Here is a 14,696-nt window from a genome sequence, read left to right as displayed (position 1 = left end):
GATGTGACTTCTAAATCTTGCAACAGAAAAAGTGGTTACGATTACTGAAAAAAAATGTACATTTTTATCTGAAATAAACTGATGAATTTCCCCCACAGTTCAAACAGTACTCTCTTACCACTTCCTCAAGCATATCCTCTCATACCATCAGGTGACCACTCAACCATCATGTACTGAACACAATACAAAAAAAAAAAAAACCCTTGTTTCTTTGTTCATGGGTTCCAGCCCTCTGTCCTATATTTGATGACATGCCTCGTCATTTCCACCAAGCTACCAATTTATTTTGTTCATGTTTTCACCATATTACATGTTTTATCAAGTACTGGGTTTCTGAAAAGCTTCTATTTTGACAATAGAGAAAAATATCCCACACATTTGTTGAAAAAAACAAAAAAATCCAAAATATGCAGTAAAGTTTGCAGAGTATTAGAAACAGAAGAGAAAAACATCTGCTAACAGAAATTAGATGTGCTTGTCATCAATTTCACCATGTTGTTGGTGAAAACACAGAGCACCTTGACAAGCCTTAATGTTGGAGATTTGTGGTAGCTTATTGAGGCTGGGTGGTTTCCATAATAAAACAGACATATACACGGATAACCCAGACTGAGAAGTAGGAAGCAGCTCTGCAAAGATTTCCGAATTGCAAACAACTGATGAAGGATGAAGGGGCCAGCTGTGTATCTGTAAAAATGGTTTCTTCATTCAATTAGTTTTTTGGCCTTAAAGAAACGGCGGAGATAGAAAACTTGCCAGGTGGCCAGTCCCATTAGGCAACACATAGAGAAAATGCTGAAGTAAAGAACACGTACATTGGTGGATTCTGTAAGACAGGGGCAAAAAAAGAAAAAAAAGATTACTTTTATAGGAATTGGATCGAAAAACACTAGGAATCAATACTTAATGGAGAGCATGATGCTCTTAAAATTCAAGGAAAGTGGCTCACCATTTGTGTCCCTCATTTCTTCCTCTCTCTTTTTCATGTAGGCAAAATCATTGACGATAGACTCAGACAAATCCTCAAGACGCCGAAGTTCAACCTCGAGTGGTTTAAGTTTCTCCACCTTTGCAATCTGATGACATAGACCACAATCTTCAGTACTAGCATTTTATACCTCAGTTGCCTTCTATTAAAGGGGATGCTAAATCATAAAGTGTGCAAAAGTAAGCACTTTCCAATATACTTTATATACTTATAATACACAAAAGCCATGAATATCTTGTAAATTATATCCTTATAAACGGTGAGTAGTGATGTAATTTCTGTCACATGACTCACTAAAATTTGTGTATTATAATAAATAAAGTACCCCCAGTTGTAAAATATGAGGATATTATAAGTTACCTCGGAGTTCCATGACCTGTATAAAAACATATGTTAGGGTCATGAAACTCCTCGGTAACTTATAATATCCTTATATTTTACAAGAGGGGGTACTTTATTCACTATATACTACCAATTCTTTAATCAAATGGCTGCTTCCTCTTACACATATGGCTTGCCTCTATATAGTCATATCCTGTGTATAATGGCAAAAGGTATTTACAACTTTTCAACCCACCTCTTCATAATTTTTTGCCTCTACTCCATGCTTCATAATGAGATTCACCAACTGATCTGGTACTCGGCCAGCACCTGCGATAAAAGAAACAAAAAAAGACAAAATCAATCACCTTAAAATGACATCTATCATCATTCCAAATTGACTACAAAATTACAAAGTTAGAGGCTTGCCAACTTCAGTCCAGCAAACTTGCAGTGCTAGAAAACGGGCAGATGGAAATTAGCCCTGTGGTGCTCCTGTCTTTACAAGGGCATTAAAATGCACATTTGATTTTGTGGGGGTGGGCAGGGTTTATGCACATATAAAAATGGTTAGCACCACTATACTTTCTGGGTACCAACTGTTATATCCCAATTGCTTATCAATGTAATCATTTAAACTCAATTGGCTATGTTTCACACTACACAGACACAGTAAAAAAAAGAAAAGGAGATATTCTTAGATTCACACAATTAAATCTAATGAAAGGCACACAAAATTGTTCACTAATTTACAACCACATTTTCCAACCGCTGGCCCCTTGGGCAATAGTGTTATGCTAGTGTTGTGAGATCGCAATTGTTTATTGTAAGAGATCTGGATCTTAGAGCCTGGGGCTTCCATCAGCATTTATATTATATGAAACAATCTGGTCATTCAGACCAAATAACAGAAAGTGTATCATCTTATGTATGGGCAGCTTAACCTTACCTGCTGGTAGCTTACTATCGAAGCAGACCTCAAACATGTCATACTCCTCAGTGGTGAAAGCAAACTTGCCCTTGGAAGCATCTTCCTTGGAGTAGAGAATGTGCCCAGCAGAGTCTGTAATCTAAAAACATCAAGTTTTGATTAGTCTTTGATCACCAATAAACTGAATTAATGACCCAGTGGGTGATAAAGAATGCTTCTAGTTCAGGCAGGCATTTGTGATTGTACTCTCTTGAAGATCCTTGGCAATCATAAGACCCATTCGTTTACATAGAATTTTCATAAATGCAGATGTCAACTTTCCAAAGCAAGAGCCCAAATGAAGACAGCCTATTTCCTATTCAAATAATAAGAAATCACTCCCAATGTAGACTGGTGACTGTCAAGAGTTCTCCCAAAGATGATCATGGTCACCACAAAGACCTCTGTACTATGTAAACAGTGTTAATGTAACAAAGTGCATTTTGAGCACCAAAATAATACAAACCTATTTATCGGCCAAGGGTCCCTTCTTAGAAATATTACAAGAAACCTCTATTGGGACCATGAGAAAGATGACCTGAATTTTATACTCAGTAATCTAAGATTGCTCACAGAAGCAAAGATGGCAAAGGAAACATGTAACCTATTTATTTCTACAGTTCAGAATATAGAGCAGTAGACTGGGGCAATTCCGTGCATATGTCTGCATCACTAGCCATCCACAATTTTCAGTTAAAGGAAAACTATACCCCCCAAACAATGTAGGTCTCTATAAAAAGATATTGCATAAACCAGCTCATATGTAAAATCCTGCTTCATGTAAATAAACCATTTTCATAATAATATACTTTTCTAGTAGTATGTGCCATTGGGTAATCAGAAAATTGCCATTTTAAAAAATAAGGGCCGCCCCCTGGGATCGTAGGATTCACTGTACTCACAAACATACCAACAAACCATATATGTTAGGTCACATGAGCCAATTAACAATGCACAAATATGAAGAGCTCTACCTGATCCCTTACACACTTGTTGTAAGTGTAGGGTGCTGATCCGGAAGACCCTTCCCTCGCATAAGGGTCACTGAGTCAATAGCAGAAGAAATTCGGATGCACACCTAAGATTGCAGTGGTGTGCAAAATAGTGATTTATTTGTAGCCCAAAGTATACATCACAAAAGGGCAACGTTTCGGACCCCTCTGGGTCCTTTATCAAGCCTTGATAAAGGACCCAGAGGGGTCCGAAACGTTGCCCCTTTGTGATGTATACTTTGGGCTACAAATAAATCACTATTTTGGACACCACTGCAATCTTAGGTGTGCATCCGAATTTCTTCTGCTAATGAGCCAATTAACAGACAGAGTTGTGTCATTTGCTTCCACACTTCTTCCTGTTACAGTTAGAGCTGTAGTATTTCTGGTCAGGTGATCTCTGAGGCAGCACAGAGAACATAACCAAATGGTGGCTCAAGGCAAGAGATGTAAAAGGGCAATATTTACTTAAATATATATTCCAGTTTGGTAAGATTCTTTAATATGCCACTTAATATGATATGAACTATCTGTTGCTTAAGTGTTCGTTTTGGGGGTATAGTTTTCCTTTAATGCTCCTGTACAAGCCTTATTTCTGTGTTCAGAAATCTAAATTTTTTCTTCATAAACCCAGCCATACTCTACCAGCCAACATACAAATAAATGAAACCCTGACATTCAGCTCCAAGGCAAATAAATGGAGAGCTTGTGATGATACAAAGCATAAGGAACTCTCAGGAATACTTTATGTTCCAGGAGAACAAGAGACTGTTGAGATCATAAGAATGAACAAGCAAAACAAATTGTCAAAATATGACATATACAGGCCTTTAGTTAGAATGTATAGAAAATGGCAAGAAGGAAAGTCTCAGATGGAAGCACTGGGGAAAGGCTTTGTATGCAAACTGGGACAGCAGTTTCAGGAGGGAATCACCAGTCTTCCTGATAGAGGCCAAACTGCAGCCCCCCAGCTGTGCCAGCATATACCCAACTGATACAGGCTGATGTTTGATAATTACAGACACTATACAGTACACTAGGCAAGTATATAGGTCTCCCAGCATTCCTATAAGCACATGCGGTCACGCCCTCAACAGCTGAACACCTGCTTCTTCCCAGGCCGGGGGTATGTGGGGGTTGGAAGGGGACAGGTATTTGTTCTGTGAGCCGTTCTCGCGTGATCGGTCCCTCATTCCGACAAATTTACCGCCTCTTCTGACGCCTCAACCTCAATTCTGAGTATAATTTCTGCCTTTGTACATTATAACAAACAATGCGTTCAGTGTCGACGTCACACCACCCACACGCAGCAATGACATTTAGCCACCCCCTTACAGCGCTCCTCACAAAGAAATCTTCACTTTCCCAGGATACCACTCATAGAGTACCCCCACTTGCAAGGGACATTTGGTCTCCTCCAACAAAGGCTCACGCTATTCTCCGAGGACCCACACCATATGTGGGCAAACTTCCGTGTTGTCACTGCGCTACCAGCATTAGCATCCTCCCTCTACAAGCTCGGAGTGTTGCTGCGGACAAGGAACTTATGGTTACTTTCATTAGGCATCCCCACCCCATCTGTTGTCTCACCTTTAGCCGCACTTGGCCCTGATTGTGGGCCTCAGACAGCTCGTACTCTCCAGTCACAAGCACGTTCTTGTGAATTTCTTCTCGCAAACACTTGCGGCTGTTTGGCGGCAATGAAAAAGAGATGGACCGCACGTAGCCGCAAAAGAGCAGCGCGAGGAGGACGGGGAGCAACCGGGCCATGGAGGCAGGAGACCGGAACTAGTTTGTCGGAAAGGGAGGAGCCAGGACAAGTAATTCGACGTTCTCCAACACCTTGCAGTCATGCTATTTCAGACATCTTACAGCCGGGCGTGAAAGGGAAATACTTCCTGCATGTAGGGTATAGCTCGTGGACATAGCTGATTGGTTGCTTCAGGTGGTAGGATTGCGTAAATCATAGCTGGCGTAAGACATAGACGTATTCAGGAGATACTGAGTAATGGATAAGATACGGTGCATTATTTACAGTTATTAATAATTAAGATTTATTATTATTTTTCTTTACATTGTGTCCGGTATTTTAAGGAAACACTGTTTATGGTGATATGTGAGAACCCTAGCCCCACCCCCTTACTGTGTTCAGCAGGGCGAGAAGTCCAGTGTACCCGATTGCTCCATCTTGTGTATTCCCCAGATCATGGCTATATAATTAACCTTTTAGAAGAAAACCCCTGTATTAACCCACTACATACCCAGTAAACTCAGCATATCTCCTTAGTATGGAAATCAAGGTTACAGTTTTATTAAAAATATAAGAGCCATAAAAAAACAAGCCCCTCAAAATACATCAAAAAGGATGGCTTCCTTTAACATCAGAATACCCCCCAAGATTGCGTACAAGAGGACCGCCCTGTCCTCCTTGGAAAACAGAATATTTTCTTTATAATAATTATGGTAACATATTGATACTTACATAGTTATATTGTGTAACTGTTACTCATAATTTGCAATCCTGATATACACACAGGTGATCCACAGAGCTGCATTCAGAGGCACACAGACTAATGGTCGAATATCGAGGGTTAATTAACCCTCGATATTCGACCATCGAAGTTAAATCCTTCGACTTCGAATATCGATGTCGAAGGATTTAGCACTATTCGTTCGATCGAAGGAATAATCGTTCGATCGAGCGATTAAACCCTTCGAATTGAACGATTGGAATGATTTTAATCCATCGATCGAACGAAATTCCTTCGATCAGAAATTTTCTAGAAAGCCTATGGGGACCTTCCCCATAGGCGAACATTGATGCTCGGTAGGTTTTAGTTGGCGAAGTAGGGGGTCGAAGTTTTTTTTAAAGAGACATAACATCAACTATCGAATAGTTGAACGATTTTTAGTTTGAATCGTTCAATTCGAAGGTCAAAGTAGCCAATTTGATGGTCGAAGTAGTCAAAAAAAACATTCGAAATTCAAAGTATTTTTTCTTCTATTCCTTCACTCGAGCTAAGTAAATGTGCTCCATAGTGTAACATGTTGATGAGCATTTTATTTCAAATGTATTCCATTACCAAATCTATTTCAGGTGTGTAGAGTAGAACATCTTGAATGGTATCTGTTCTCAAGCCTGAATGAGGGGAGAAAGGTATGTTATTCTGGGGGCTGTTTAGAATAATTTTAGAGGATTCTAAAATAAAAGGACTGCTTATCCTTTAAAATTAATTGCAGTCTTCCAACTAGTGGGTGTGCTAATAATGGCCTACACCCTATTATTATGTTTGTGGGGAGAGAGCTTATAGGTACTGGCTGATGCTCAAACTGTGAGAGCACCTTATTAAAAGCTGTAATTTGGTGGGTTTTTTTAGCGCTGCATAGGATTTTCTTATTTTTTGTACTTAATTATTCACAATGCATTATTTGCAGGCCTAAAGAGTTGGAACTAAGCCAAAATGATGTACTTTTTGCCTAGATGGTGTAGTCCTTCACCAATTCCAAATCAAGACCTTCATATAGAAAGACTAATTGTAGAGAATCAAAATCATCCCTGTGAAAATGTATAATGAAGCAGAAGTATTCTTAAAGGGGTTGTTCACCTTTTGAACACTTTTTTCAGTTCAGTTATTTATAAAGTGTTCACCATCAATAAACACTTTTTTTCAATTGCTTGCTCTCTTTTGTTTTCACAGTTTTTCCAAAAGGGGACGGTTAAGATTTGAACCGGCCAATGATACAACACTCACTCTTAGTTTATTACTTTCTTACTTTTTCTGCCTTACACACAGGGTCTATTTCAGAACTGCTTGGAGGTTTACTATATATCATGTTTTTAATATACCAACGGGGCATCATATCTAAGAATAAGCGATAGTTATGATTGCTGTATTTTCACACTATGGCCTGGGGCCGCGCTGATAGATTATCAGTAATTAAAGGAAAACTATACCCCCCCAAACAATGTAGGTCTATATTAAAAGATACTGAGTAAAACAGCTCATGTGTAAAACCCTGCTTCATGTAAATGAACCATTATCATAATAATACTCTTTTTTTTTTAGTAGTATGTGCCATTGGGTAATCATAAATAGAAAATTGCGATTTTAAAAAATAAGGGCCGCCCCCTGAGATCGTAAGATTCACTGTGCAAACATACAAACCACATGTAAGGTCACATGCCTTTTGCTTCCTCACTTCTTCTTGTTACAGTTAGTGTTGTAGTATTTCTGGTCAGGTGATCTCTGAGGCAGCACAGATAGAGTCACGAAATGGTGGCTCAAGGCAAGAGATGTAAAAGGGCAATATTTATGTAAATATATATTCCAGTTTGGTAAGATTCTTTAATATGTCATTCAATTTGATATAAACTATCTGTTGCTTAAGTATTCATTTTGGGGGTAAAGTTTTCCTTTAAGGTATTCGAAGTGACTGCATAAGGGAACCGGTTGATCCTCCTCCTCTGTTGTATCATTGGCCGGTTCAAATCTTAACCGTCCCCCGTGTGTCTATGTATATGGGTAAGCCTCCGGCAGCCGTTAGCCTTTGACAAAGCCTGCTGTTTGCAGGTGAAACGCGCGTCAGGCAGGGGGTTTGAACAAATACGGGCGAACATATGGTATTGCTCTGCCGCTGTACCGGGAGGGAAGCTCTGTGGGTGAAGGGGTGGTTGATCAATCAGAGCTTTTTTCTGTTGTAGAATATACTTTATCAACGGCACCATCACCACTTTATTTAACTGTCTCTCTAGCCAGGTCACTGGGAGGATGAAGGGGTGGTTGCTTGACTGGGGTTCGGCAGTGAACCGAGTAGTGGGGCAGATGTTTCTGACATTTGTTTTATTTTTACTTACCCCATGTCTTGCCAAACTTCCCTTGGCCGACTTATTAAGTGCAGGATGTAAATAAAACACACACACTGCTCAATATCAAATGAGAATAATATATTGTAAGAAAATGAATATATCACCAATTGATTAGGTAACATCATTTGTGAGGGACATCAGCTGGGGAACCACAGAACAGCGAACTCTCAAAGCCAGACCAATCAGAAAGGTTCTACACGACACATCTTCTTGAGGATGACGTTCCAAAGCCACCTTTGGAACTAAATCTGAACCCTAATTTGAATGTACAAATCAGTGAGGGGAAAAAGAATGTCGTGACAAAAAGTCACATGATTTAAAGGATTGATTCGGCCAAATCCTGCTGAAAATAGTCTAATCCTGGCTGAATACCAAACCGAATATTGGATTCGATGCATCCCTATTTAATACCCTTAGCTCCAGCTAATGTCAGTACATCCTTGAGTAACCTTAGCTCCAGCTAATGTCACTACATCCATTTTGTAACTAAGGAGCCATATTGTGTACACTTGATCAAACTCACATTAATTCATGGTCTGCTGTCAAATTTGTATCACACCCCATCAAGAATTGAGTGAAAAAATTTTGGTAACTGCCCCTCAGCTACTAAAGTCATACTCCCATGAGAAATGGGAGATAAAGTATTCACCCCACCAAGTATGGTTGTAAGAGACACACACAGTGAAGTCCTCCAGGTTGTAGTAGGCTTCTATGCTCATTATTTTCTAAAATTATTTCACATATTTTTACTTTATCATTATCCATTTTTGCATTATATAGTAATTACATTATTTTTGACATTTGATTAGTTTGTTGCTAGATGGCGATGTTGAGCACAATTTTTTCTTTACAATATGGGAGATTTATACATATATATATATATATATATATATATATACACATATACAGTATATATATTGTAAGAGGTGTCTATGAAAAGATATTGATTGTGTGTGTATTTCACCAGTATTAGGCTGGTGAATAGAGAACTCCAGGGAAATATGTATAGTGTTGCAGCAAGAGTGGCTGTATTTGTGTGCCGGCTCAGGAAATGCCAGATTAATGGGTCCCTGGAGTGAATGGAGGAGAGTAGGGTGGGCTTTCCATTCCTTGCTCCATTAAGGGTTTTCAGCTGCCAAGCTAGTGGTAGCTAGGTAATTAGAATGCAGGTGAGCTGCAGTTAAAAAGAAGTGTGGGGCTACACCTCAGAGCTTCCCCCTGGAGCTGGAGGAGGGTAAGGGGCCATGGACACCTCTTTTTGCATGAAGGAGGTGTGCTTGTGTGTGTAGCTGGGAAGGAGATATACCGTATATATATATATATATATCAATGCAATATAACAGCACTCCAAGGAATTTCTGACAAAAAGGATTATGCAAAGTGAGGTTTATTTGATCCGACTGGAGCTGAAACGTCGGATCAAATAAACCTCTCTTTGATTAATCCTTTTTGTCAGAAATACCTTGGAGTGCTGTTACATTGCATTGCTATTGATTTTTTTCAACTAGCACCCAGGTTTACACTTTTGGCTCAAAGTGTGCGTCCAAACAAACTATATAGTTTGTTTGGACGCACACCTTGAGCCAAAAGGATCTCTTTCAAAGACGATCTGCACTCTCAAGATTAGTGGACAAATGGATTTGTTTATTGTGGAGGGACTAACGTTTCGGTATTGAATTTTTTTTGCCAAGATAATGTATGAGACACTTATGGCGGGGGCAAAAATAAGGTACCCCTCATTGACTGTAATCACAAAAGCTGTCTTTTCAATGAAAAAAGACAGAAGCAGGAAAAGAGAATTGTGGGTATTTGCCAAAAAGGGAATCCGGTAAGTAATTAATTAGGGTTGTGCCTAACATTTAGCTCATACTCCCAGTAATTGAGACTTTCCTTCTCCTTTAAAGGAGAAGGAAACCTAGTCGGCGCAAAAACCCTCCCCCCCTCCCGTGTGTTGCCCACACTCTCTCCTCCCCCCTGGCCTACCCGTCCCGCTGGGCAAAGATCGCGGGAAGAAGATTGCGTGGAAGAAGATGGTGCCTGTGAACTCCGTGGACTGGACCTGCGCAGAAGGGTAAGTAACAAGTTAGGGGCATTTGCCCAGCGGGCCAGGTAGGCCAGGGGGGAGGATGGGCAACACACGGGGGGGGGGGTTTGCGCCAACTAGGTTTCCTTCTCCTTTAAACTCCTTGGGTCCCCAGATGTTGCTAGACTACAATTTATGTATTTTCCAACATGTAACCAAGTGTGAAAGCATGCTGGAAGTTATATTTGTGGACCCAAGCTTCAGTAACAGGGCCTTAGTTCTAATGTGTTTAGCAATAGGCAGACCACATTCCTGTCACTACACAAACAGGATGGTGGGGAAAATGCAATGTGTGATTAATACTGTATGGCTGCCAAGCTGTTTGAGAAAGCTATACTGTACTGAACTATTGTACTAGTTATAAAGCTGATTTAGCCAGCCTCCTGTGTATGACATTCAGGTAAAATTATTATTAATAATCTCAGCCTTTACCTGCCCAGAAAATAAGCAGGGATCTTCGTATTCTTTGTAGTTCACATTGAGAGTAAATGTAATATTCCCTAGTAACACTGATAGAGCTCTTTCATTCTTATCTATTTCTGCAATGGAATATGCATGAACTGAGGGTGTGCTGTTCTGTGCACACAGGGAAAGTCTCTGAAGCCCATTCAGACGCACACTGGCGTCACTGTTTGGTCTAATTTTAGTGCAGTCTGATAGAGGGAGCAGCTATTGCTGTCTCTGTGCACTGGAACATTATAAAAAAGCTATGACCTGAATCATATGATATTTGCTACTACCATGCTTATTTGTGTGCATTCCTGCTACTATCTGTCAACATTATATTAAACATTTTTGTGTGTGTGAAATCTTTTTCTTCATGGCAGCAATGCACATGACACCCTTACTGGTGCTTTTTTTTTTTTTTGGACCCTGGCAACCACACTTTAAGAAGCTACACAAGTGAAACGGCAGCTGGCAAACACAAGATCAAAAGTTGTAACAGGAAGACATCTGCCAAATATGTTGTCCAAGTCCAGACAGAGATCTGGGCAAGTGGCAAATATCATACTCTATTAATGGCAAGCAAGGGGTCCAAACCAGATGTAACAAAGGCACATATGACAGGGCTTTAGATCTGTTGGCAACAGCTCTCCGCAGATTTAGCAACAGTGGTGGAGGCTGACAGGAGGGATAAGTAAAAGTAAAGAATGGGAAAAAAACTAGTCAAGGAACAAAGATACTGGCACACAAGGCTTACTTGCAGGGAAACCCTTGCTTTAATTCATAGTGCGGATGTGCAGCGCTTCGGGGACACGCCCCTTTCTCAAGCAATGGCTGTTGCTGGAGAAAGGGGCTGTTATCTCCATGGGTGTGCCATGGGTGTGCGCTTGCTCTACCTTGTTCCAGTACCAAAAAAACAGCCTAATGGGCTTGCCTGTGACAATAAAACCCAAGTACACTGGGGTGCCAGTTTGTTAGGAACTTCCCATTAACTCTGTTAATGGAGGAACCAAGCCTAACATTCCATTGTACCGTGCCTGTGCACGCCTTCATTTCACTACAGAAAATCTTTGGGAGGAAGGCAAAAAATGGTGCTTTTGAACACTGCAGCATATACCCCAGGTTGGTGTATTTTGAGTACTGACTAACCATTCGGCACCCCACCCATGAATTTGGGTTGTACATTCATAGTGTGGCGGATTGGTTAAGGAGTTAAAGGGAAAGGCTACAAAAGAGTTATGGTTATACAGTGCTAGCAGCAAGGGGAGAGAACATAGAGAGCAGTGGTCTCAGTGAGGAGTCATGGTGAGCTCAATATGACCCAGAGTTATGGCCTAAAGCAACTGCCTTCTGAAAATGTACTGTAAAAAATATTTTTGAACCTAGAAACATAGAAGATGGGGTTAAAAAAACCATGTACCCATCAAGTTCAAAACTTACACTTGTGCCCTGTGAGAGTATATTAAAATAAACTTACAGTTTATCCAAAGTGAATATCATGGCACAAACCTTGCCTCTGGTGACCGTGAGAGTACATTTTCCCGGGGCAGCAAAAAGCCACCCCTGGAACTTTAAGAAGTTTTAAAACAAAAATGTGGCTCTTCTGGTGCAGCATGCAATAGCAATGCACAAGTGATTCTGCCCCCTGACCCATTGCAATGCCAAATCTTAAGCATGGAACGGCTGGGGTGGCTTTGGGGCTACTTCAGGCAGCAGAAGCTTCAGAGTCTCCCCTGATTATTATATCTATGTTGAGCTCCTCTTCTCTAGTGTAAACAATACAACCTTTTCAACTGTTTTTCTAGACAGGGCATTACAGGTGCTATTATAGAAATACACAATATTTATTCAGGGTCTAGCTTTTCTTTTAAAAAAAAATCCAGAAAGCGTCTTTGTGCATAATCTCAGTGTAGTGTGCTACTCTGAAACCCAAATAATCTCAGTGTAGTGTGTTCCTCTGAAACCCAAAATAATCTTGGTGTAGCATGCTACTTTGAAACCCCAAATAACTGTAAGTCACACTCCTCAGAGGATGTTCTATGAACAACTACTCTCTTGATACAAATCTTGATCCAAGTACATAAAAACTATATTATAAAGTAAATGTTAATAGCTGGATTTTTTTTTTTTTTTTTTAGTAGACCATTTGGCAAGACTATTTTATATTTTCACCACCAACTACTTTGTTTGCTTACAATTACAGTCATTAGTGATGTGTGAGTTGTTATGTCATTCTCCTCCCCAATCTGTGCGCTGTCAGTATTTATATATCCATGCCCAAACTGCCCATCTTTGTTGTTTTTTGTGTTTAAATAATTATTTGTTTTTTATTTGTATATAAATAGGGATGATAGTAGGGTGCGTTCTTTACAAAGCTGTGACAGATCATCTACCTGGCTAAATAGTAGTGGCAGTGGTTCCATGTTTATTGGTTTAGAAAGTATTTCAAAGCTTCACAAGACATTTGTATTGTAGGGCACGACGAAATTCTTATTTTTTTCAGGGCTCAATGTTGACACAAAGCTTGCGGGAGCATGCACAAATGGGCCAAGTCAGGAATCGGCTTCAACTGCACATGCTCAAATCAGCATTGAGCCATGAAAAAATACAGAGTGGTGGAAGATGGTGCCTGGGAGCACTGCTAATCTGCATTTTAGGGTAAGATTTTGTTTACTAATGCACAGGGGAAGGAGAGGGGGCAATGTCAGGCAGTTTAGGAGGCTTTTGGAAAGGGCGGGGGTTATTTCACCTTTAAAGGAGAAACAAACGTAAAAAAAAAACAGACCCCCCTCTCCTCCCCCCCCTTGGCAAATGCCCTTAACTACTTACTCTTCCGGTTCAGATTCTGTCCAATGGAGTTCAAGAGCCCCATCTTCTTCTGATACGAGATCGGCAAAGTGGCGCATGCGCAGCTGGAGCAATTTCCTGTTTTGCGACAACTGCGCATGAGCCGAAACTCATTCCAAAGATCACTGAAGCAGCTGAAGATGGCGCCCGTGAACTCCGCTGGACAGAATCTGCACGGAGGGGGGGGTGCAGTTAAGTTGGGGGGAGGGGGGTCTATGTAGGGTAGGGTTTTTTTTTTAATTAATTAATTTCTCCTTTAAGGATAACATCCACAGTAAACAATATATGAGTAGACATGGTTGTATCTTTGTGAAGTAGGCTGCAAGATCTCACATATATTAACCAATGGCTTTTGGTCTCTTTGTTTAATTTCGCAAAAATAGATGATCGTTTAAAGATGATTATCTGACTGTAGCCCCTGATCAATTTTCATTGTCAATTTTTAAACTGTTGGGACGATTTTGTGTGAACGACAGGATTGTTTGCTCCCCATCAATGTAAAGTAGATGATTTAATTGGATTGTGCTATAATCTCAAAAGAAATCTATCCTTGTAAGGCCACCTTTACGTTTAGTCCCTTGAGATAAAGGTTTAGAAAAGCGGCTTCAGGATAAAACTATCCCTCTTTTTGTCACTAGATGGCGTAAAAGAACGGTAATACAATTCAACTACTAGGGTGTTGGCTATATGTATCTGATTGTTGGTAGCCAATCTGTTATCATTGTTAATATCATAATACAAGAGCTATTAATATCCTGTAAATTATATCCTTTTTAAATGTGCTAAGTGATATCATCGTTTATAATTGGAGCTTAGTGATGTCATTCCTGTCACATGACTCATTGAAACTTGTGTATGATAATAAAAAATAGTACCCCTTTTTCAAAATATGAGAAGTCTTTTTTGGAATCACCTTGGAGAACCTGTATAAAAACACTTGGCTTTCATTCCTATTGGATTTCTATGTATTTATCAATGGGTGAAAGTTAGAACCATAAAAAAAACCCATAGGAATGAATAGAATGTGGGTGAGTATTTATTTTTTAAACTTAAATTCACATTTTAATAAATCTGTCCCTTAATGTTTAAAGGAGAACTAAAGCTTAAGAAAAAGTAGGGTCAAAATGTTGCACATTATGTTTTGGGTCTCTGTACCGCAACCGCAGTACTTCAGCAGAGGAAAT

The 14,696-nt window shown here is 39.9% G+C and overlaps 1 protein-coding gene and 1 long non-coding RNA gene across 2 annotated transcripts; one reads left to right on the top strand and one right to left on the bottom strand.

The window, feature by feature from the left end:
- Positions 1 to 262: 262 nt before the first annotated feature.
- Positions 263 to 5,050, bottom strand: LOC779015 (p24 delta1 putative cargo receptor). Its single transcript, NM_001096701.1, is given in 5 exon segments — positions 263 to 826; positions 950 to 1,076; positions 1,566 to 1,639; positions 2,259 to 2,379; positions 4,862 to 5,050. Coding segments are annotated over 5 exon segments (624 nt in total). The 5' UTR covers positions 5,042 to 5,050; the 3' UTR covers positions 263 to 704.
- A 1,132-nt stretch (positions 5,051 to 6,182) lies between these two features.
- Positions 6,183 to 6,943, top strand: LOC121396841. The gene is made up of 2 exons (XR_005963171.1): positions 6,183 to 6,428; positions 6,707 to 6,943. It is a non-coding gene; the product is annotated as an uncharacterized LOC121396841 (long non-coding RNA).
- The last annotated feature ends 7,753 nt before the right edge of the window (positions 6,944 to 14,696 follow it).

The sequence above is a fragment of the Xenopus laevis genome, chromosome 8L, assembly GCF_017654675.1.
Source record: "Xenopus laevis strain J_2021 chromosome 8L, Xenopus_laevis_v10.1, whole genome shotgun sequence".
NCBI lineage: Eukaryota > Metazoa > Chordata > Amphibia > Anura > Pipidae > Xenopus > Xenopus laevis.
Note: the sequence above shows the minus strand (reverse complement) of the source record. Positions and strands in the feature narration are given on the sequence as shown.